The 7,727-nt window shown below is 42.0% G+C and overlaps 1 protein-coding gene across 2 annotated transcripts in view; it reads right to left on the reverse strand.

Annotated features, from left to right (window-relative positions):
* Nucleotides 1-7,441, reverse strand: part of LOC103371873 (interleukin-17 receptor D) — a 16,695-nt gene extending 9,254 nt beyond the window's left edge. For both annotated transcript variants that reach the window (XM_008301342.1, XM_008301341.1), the window contains exons 1-2: nucleotides 7,186-7,441; nucleotides 485-569 (exon numbers count right to left, since the gene is read on the reverse strand). In XM_008301342.1, the coding sequence (XP_008299564.1) occupies nucleotides 485-569; nucleotides 7,186-7,308 (208 nt within the window). In that variant the 5' untranslated portion in view covers nucleotides 7,309-7,441. The remainder of the gene's footprint in view (nucleotides 1-484; nucleotides 570-7,185) is intronic.
* Nucleotides 7,442-7,727: the final 286 nt, after the last annotated feature.

Below are 7,727 nucleotides of genomic sequence, written 5' to 3' on the forward strand. Positions count from 1 at the left end.
AATTCACATTTTAATTATATTATAAATGTATAAGTAGAATTATGAGGAGAATTTGTACATCAGCTATTTCATTTAAAAAAAAGAATCAAATATTAATCTCACACTGACAGTCGAACAACAAACGCCTACGCTGTGGAGACTATTTCAGTTTAAGCCCAAATGGCAGCTCGTTGCTGCTGGTTGTGGCATTAAGCGCTAAAGCTGGACAAATATTTGACGTCGGATGGTTCCAACGCTCAGCGCAAACTTGTTTTACACGGCGTTTGGTGTCGACAGCAGCTCGTCCTCTTGTGTATTTGCTGTTGAGGCTTGTACGTAAACCCTTTGACATCCGCTCATCAATGAGGGGATACGTGTAAAACTTTCATTTAAATCATGTACGTGCACGATCGGGACACTAAAATACGGCGAACAGCATCCCAGCGCTGCCAAAACACGTCTGAGCAAAGTTTACTCTGCGTTTAAGTGTAATTAGCTGACTTACTTCCAAACGCTTGGAGGGAGCTGAAACCCAGAGCCTTCTTCACGTCGCTTCTGGTTATTCTGCAGTATTCACATGAAGGTCCTCCCTGTGAAGGAAACGAGTCAAAATAAAGTCACATTAAACACTTTCAGCTGCTTTCATCCTGCGAGCGTTGATTATTGCATTATTATACATTAAACCACGAGGACTTGGTGAATATTCACACCAACAGCTGCAGGTAAACGCTCACTTTCCACCACTTTGTTGGCTTCACCTGTTCAGCTGCTCGCAAATATCTAATCAGCCAATCACACGGCAGCATTCAGGCTTGTAGACGAAGTTCAAACCGAGCATCAGAACGGAGAAGAAACTTGACTTTTATTGGTTTTTGGTGCCCTGCTGGGATCTTCACCCACAAACCTCTCAGGAAACAGTCAGAAAAAGAGAAATAATCCAGTGAGCTGCAGTTCTGTTGATGCCAGAGAAGAACGAGCAGACTGGTTGGAGATGAGACAACGGCGACGGGAACTCAAACAACCAACCAAAGGATGTAGAAGACCATCTCTGAACAAAGCAGCAGAAGAACAAACCGACGACCCAACCTGTCGGCTAAGAGCAGGAACCTGAGGCTACAATTTACCAAAACTGGACCTCAGAAGATCGTAAAAACGTTGGATGAGTCTTGATTTCTGGTCAGAATCTGGCACAAACATCATAAAAACATGGATCCATCCTGCTGGTGGTGCAACAGTGTGGTGGATCTTTTCTTGGCTCACTTTGGTCTCCTTTGTGAGAATTGTTTCTGACCATGTCCGTCCCATTTATGACCACAGGAGCTCATCTTCTGATGTCACAAAGCTTAAACCATCTCAAACAGGTTCCTTGAACGTGACAATGGACTCCAACGGCCTCCACAGTCACCAGATCTTGGTCTGTTGTCATGTCAGTATGGATCAAAATCTCTTAAGAACGTCTCCGGCACCTTGTTGAATCTATGCAACAAAGACTTAAGGCAGGTCTGAAGGTATAAAGTGGTTCCAACCCAACACGAGCGAGGTGAGTGTACAGAGGAGGCAAAACAGGCAAATTCTTGGGCCTTCAGAAACAGAAGAACCTCAGATGGCCACTCATATCAGCACATCTTTCAAAGACTACAAACCTGTGTACCTCCCATAAAGGCAACGTGAAACCCTCCTACGTCGGCTTCTCGTCGGTAACATTTGGCTGCTTTCAGGTTTTATTTCCTCCATCTTGATGAGTGTTTATGCAACAGCCTTTTCTGCATCGTGTTACAGTTGTAAAGTCTTTGTGTGAAAGAAAACTGTGACAAAAATACAATCTCGCCAACAAAGGAAGGAATTTGTGCGTCTGACATCTTGACAGCCGTACGTCTGACCTACTTCGGGCTTCGCGGGCGTATCGGTGGGCGAAGCTTGGCTTTAGTTGGCAGCGTCATCAAAGGCAGAGCCGCGCAGACACCAGCAGAACGAGTCGGAGGAATTAATTAAGTGTCAGTCTGTGTGTTCTTTACTCGTTACTTTACGGGTGAGGAAGAGCAGCGTCGGGGTTTAAAGCTCTCACACGTTGGCGAGGACTTGTTTTCCGTTATGGTAACCTCTGAGGTGTCATCATCAGAGGCAAGACGAGGCTTGTGCGTCCCAGCGACGGCATCAAAGTCGACTCCAAACAAGAACACCGTAACGCATTAAAACGAATCTGATCCAGTCTGAAATGTAATCTCTCTGTTCAAAGCTCAGAGTTTAAGATTGAAAATAAAAGCTGTCCGATGTCCATGTGCATGTGCTTTAATATGATATATATATAAATATGAACTTCTACACGGTATCAGAAACAAGTGACGCTGCAGTTTGTAGTTTTTCTGGACTTCACTGTTTATATTGCAGCAGGAAAAAACCGGATCATTCTCGAGCGGCGATTTTGAAGGTGCGTGAAACTGAAAATAAGCAATAATTTCTTTTAAAAAAAGCAAAAAAATGACATTCAGATGTGACTCACACAGAGATTTGTTGCACCGATTTAAACAATTTAGTTGCAGCAACAATTGCAAAAAAATGGCGCTGACGACCTGTAGATGAAACTGACTGGGGCTGCACGATCACGGCCCAAATCACAGTTATTCTGATCGATATTAACGCCACGGTTAGCCCGTTTATCACAATTAATTATTCAATTTGAAGATTAAATATTTTTACTGAAGTTTCATATGTTTCTAACGCACGAATTGGCACCAAAACAAGACTTAAAATAATCTTCACCTGAATTTAAAGCATCTCTGAGAAGCAAAATATTTTTTAAAAACTCAAACATCTGCTTATCTATAGGCAATGCAATGCACAGATGTTCCCTAAACGCCTCACATTCGGCCACAAAGCTGCACCGAGAAGCTTCTAGTCTGCAGTTTAGCAGCTAAACGTCCTGTGAAAAAAGTGAAATAAGGAGTTCTAATTTATCCAAGATGAAACCAAATCATCACGTTTATTTAATCATGAGAAGTCCAAATCATGATTGTGGCTATTATTCCAATAATTTCGCAACCAAATCTTCGGGGTTTTTTTGTTCTTCTGATTTCCACATGTGGAGGCAGCGTGTCGACAACCTCGGTGTCAGAACTCCTGAACACAACTCAGAGTTCTGTCAGGCAGCCTTCTGTTGTGGATTAGTGACGGAAAACAAGAACCGTGGGAGGTGTTAGCGTTCTACGACGTGTTTATCGCGCTGATTAAAAGGTTTCCGCTGCAGCGATACGCCGCCGAGCCAACGAGCCGCCGAGCCAACGAGCCAATCTGCAGCTCACGCCAGCTAGCGTGACTTTTAGCGTTTTTTGCGTTTCTGTCCTTTTTTTTCTCTGACCTGTAAAAACTAAATGAATTCACCACATTCCCTTCGCTGCATCTCTGGGAAGTTAAAAACTGTGTACAAGTCGTAGCCAAACGACCTCGAATGCCATCACGGAGGATATCGATTTTTATTGTTTTTTGCCAGAAATCGTAAATAAGCCTCGAACAAAAAGGAATGTCCTGCACAGCGAGCCAAGCTGGGACCAACACAGGCTATCTGATTTCCAAACATCTGCACACACTTACTCATCACGGCCCGAAACGCTGCATTAGCGCTGACAGCGCCGTCCCACCGGCTCGACACTGACAGGTCCAAAACCAACAAGCAGAGTCTGTTTGTGAGCTGCGTTGGATCGACGGTTGGTTCCCGTCACGGAGCCGAAGCAGAGGAACGAACAGAAGAGCGACTCCTGTCCAATCCAACGGCTGCTCGCTGTGTTCCTCTAATGAAATAAACGTTATAAATGAAGGTGTGGAGGCTCGTTTTCACTTCCTCTGCATGTTTTGAGGAGCTCATTTCACTTTTTTACACATTTAAGCTCATAAACCTGAACAGACAACAAGCATCGTCCTGTCCTGACTGAACAGCTGCAGCTGATCATTCTGATGAATATAGAAACGAGCCTGTTTATCACATTTACTTCTTTGATTTTAGATGCAAACCCCTTTTTTTTTTTACTGTATTTTTACTTTTAACTTAACAAACAGCTGCTTTCAGATAAATTCTACTCACTTACTGAACACCTGCTCATCAACAGACAGTTTACCGACGTTCCCTAAATGCCTCACGAGAAGCTCACTGTGCACAGAGAAGCTTCTGGTCTCCAATCAGCAGCTCAGTTTGAAAAATGGATTAATTTAAATAAAAGTTCCAAAAACTGGAGAAACACTTTAAAAAATGAGACCCCTTAAAGTTAATCTGGTGACCTGTAAAGGGCCCTGAACCCTTATGTTGGGAACCCCTAGCTGACAGAATGCTGCAGTTTTTACCGTCTGATGAAGGAGCCGAGTCCTTTTGATCGTTTCCTGATGACGTCTAGTTTTTCCTCCACTTGCTGCTCGTTCATTTTTCAGTTAAACTTTATTTTCATTTTTATTTTTCAACATTTCTTTGCTCCTTTCACAGCTTTGATATTTTTATTGATATTATTTTTACGTTTATATATTATTTATATAATTTTAATTTATCATCAAGTTGTTTTTTTTTCATTTAATTCCCTTTGAACCTTTATTTATTTAAAGTTATTTACTATTACAACTATAGTTATTATCATCTTCTGCCTTGTGTTTATGTTTCAAACTTATATTTTTCTTTTATTTTACTCGTTCTTTCCTTTTTTATTTTATTATTTTTATCTGCTGTTGTTGTGCTTCATTTATTTTAGGACTCTTTGACCATGTTTCTTGCTATTTGTTTGTTTGTCTTCTGGTTCACGTTCTTCCTGAGTTTCCTTCTTTTCTTTTTTTTGTCCTGTCTGTAAAACACATTGTAAACTAAATATTGTTAATATTAAACATGTAAATACATTTAATGGTGGTCATTCTTCTTCTTCTTCTTAATAATAATAATGCTCGTGTTTCAGGCGCCATATTTCCTCCTCGTGTGTGTTGTTACTTATTTCTTCAGTATAACAACCAGTGTTCGTCTTACTTTTACAGTTTTCTTCATGTCTGTTTTCTTTGTTTTTCTGAGCAACATCTGGCTCCAGCGTTTCCTCTGGGACTAATAAAGTTTGATCTGATCGTATCCTGACTATTTCTGAACTATTTCTGATTCTGATCTTTAACTGATCTCCTCTACACGGTTCTTCTCTTTTCTTGGTTGTTGTTCTGGTGTTTCCTTCCAGCTCTCGTAACGCCCCTGACAGCTTCTCCCGCCGCCCAGGACTCGCCCTGCAGGTTTATGATCGCGACTCGACTAGCAGGTGGAGAAAACCAGCAGAAATGCTGAACGTGCCCGAGGCGCTGCAGAGACTCGCCGAGTGCTCGTCGGTTGGGCAACGACTGTCAGACGGTGTTTGTGGCCTAATTGCTCGCTCGCATGTAACCTGGTGATGAAGCCTGAACCACCAGCCGCTCGGCAAACAACCAGATGTGACAGAATCACAACGAGGCTGAGGGAGCAGGAACTCCAGAGAAACTTCACTGAGACACAAAGTGGAGGTCCTGTAACTCCACAGTCAGTCTGTGTTCACGTGAAGCCGACTCGTCTGTTCTTCTATTTATGAATTCACACGACCGAGGCTGCTATCTTCATCCCAATCTCGCCGCCCGCAGCAACCTATTTGTGCTCAACGTTTTGGACACTTTCACACGGATCAGGTCGGAACACGCAGCAGAGAGCTGGCAGCTTGTTTTTACTGTTTTCACTGAAGGTAAACGTTAAACCAGCTGCGTGAGACGGCGTCTACAGGCAGGATCGAGTACAAAAAAAAACATCCTGAGAAAGAAAGTTTCTGCTGCAAATATGAAGCTTTAACTAAAACGACTGGCTGAGAAGGTTTGTCATCAAAGATGGAGTCTCCAAAGCTTTTTGTTTTGCTCGTCAGTCCCTAAAATCCTGATCAGTGCCGCCTGGATCGTTTCATTTTGAACCTTTAGTGGCTTCAAATGTAAAACAAATCAACGGTTAGAAAGAAAACGTGAAAAATCTGCACATGTGGTTCAGTAGCAGAAGCATTACAGATGTTTACGTGTAATAAATCAGTTTCATGCTGCTAATCTGGCTTTAGTTAGGATTTTATTTTTCTCGTTCGTCGTGTACAAAATACATTTTAAAAGCAAAAGTTAAGAAAAAACCTAAAGTCAAACTGCGAACAGTCAGATTTGTGTCCTTTACAGAGATCTGGGTTCTTTGATTTTTACATTTTAGGAGCTTTAAAATGCAAAATAAATCAGTGATTAGAAAGAATTTGTAGAAAACCTGCAGATGTTTTGGAAGCAGAAGCATTACTGCTGTTTATGTGTAATAATTCAGTTTTATCCTGCAAATCTGGCTTAATTTAGGATTTTTTTATGCCTAAAAAATTTTTTTTTCTTGTTTGTCGCATGCAAATTCACATTTAAAAGCAAAACTTAAGAAAAAACTCAAAGCCAGCCTGCTGACAGTCAGATTTATGTCCTTTACAGTGATCTGAGCTGTCTGGGTTCTTCTCATTTTTACGTTTCAGGGGCTTTAAAATGCAAAATGTCTCACTGAGTGCAAAGGAAATGTGAAAAACTTGCACATTTAGTTTGGTAGCAGAAGCATTACGGCTGTTTTACTTGAAATAATTCAGTTTTATCCAACAAATCTTGTGTTATTTATGATTTTTCATTACTGAGAAAACTAATTTTTCTTGTTTGTCACGTATAAATTCACATTTTAAGAGCAAATTAAAGAACAAAAACCTAAAAGTCAACCTGCTAACAGTCAGATTTATGTCCTTTACAGTGATCTGAGCTGTGTGGTCGTTTGATTTTTTACGTTTTAGGGATTTTAAAAAGTAAAATGACTCTGAGTTTAAAGAAAAATGGAAAAAACCCGCACATTATGTCTGTTTTTATCAGTTGTTAATGTGCATTATTCAGTTTTTTCCTGCAAATCTTGCTTTATTTGTGATTTTTTATGACTAAGAAAGTCCATTTTGTCTGTTGGTCGCATGTAAATTCTCATTTTAAAAGCAAAAGTAATAAAAAACAGCCTGAAGTCAACCTGATGATAGTCACAGTTATGGAAAGAACGCTTTGAAAACTGTGTGTTATGGACTGAGAGGTTCTGCAGAACCCCAGCTCAGTAAAAGTAAAATAAAAGTCTGCTCAGGTGTCAGTGTTGCCCCAGAAGTCTCCACACAGGGCAGAGGTCCGGTCCAAAGCGTGTCCTACCTGCTGAATGCAGTCCAGGCTGCAGTCCTGGGGGCTGATGGCACCGTCCGGATCAGCGCCCTGAGCCCACAGAGGCCCAGCCAGCGCAGAGAGCTGCAGCAGCACCAGAGTCCACGGGCCCATGCTGAGCTCCAGAACCAGAGCCGGCCCGGAGGAGCCGCCGCTCGCGCACACACCGAACTGAGGCGCAGGAGCCGGAGCGCGTCGAGGAGGCTGCTGCGATCCGGAGGAGGGGAGTGGTGGCCTCAGGCTGCAGGAGGAGGAGCAGCAGCCGACAGACATGTTTTAACCGCTCACACTCCCACAAAACACACCCAGCTCTGGTTTCCATCACAGCCGGAGCAGCTTCATGTCACTGAGCTGGAGGTGGAATTATATAATAATCTGATCTAATAATCAGAATATACATGTACAGACTTTACTGCTCACATGTGGAGGATCAGTCACGAGTCTGAACAACAACAAAATAAACGTCTGGAACAAGAATCAGTGACGTGGAAAACTTTAGCTTCACTGGTGTTTCTGATAAATTATCATATTAT

This window comes from Stegastes partitus, unplaced genomic scaffold (assembly GCF_000690725.1).
Source record: "Stegastes partitus isolate 25-593 unplaced genomic scaffold, Stegastes_partitus-1.0.2 Scaffold1662, whole genome shotgun sequence".
Lineage (NCBI taxonomy): Eukaryota > Metazoa > Chordata > Actinopteri > Pomacentridae > Stegastes > Stegastes partitus.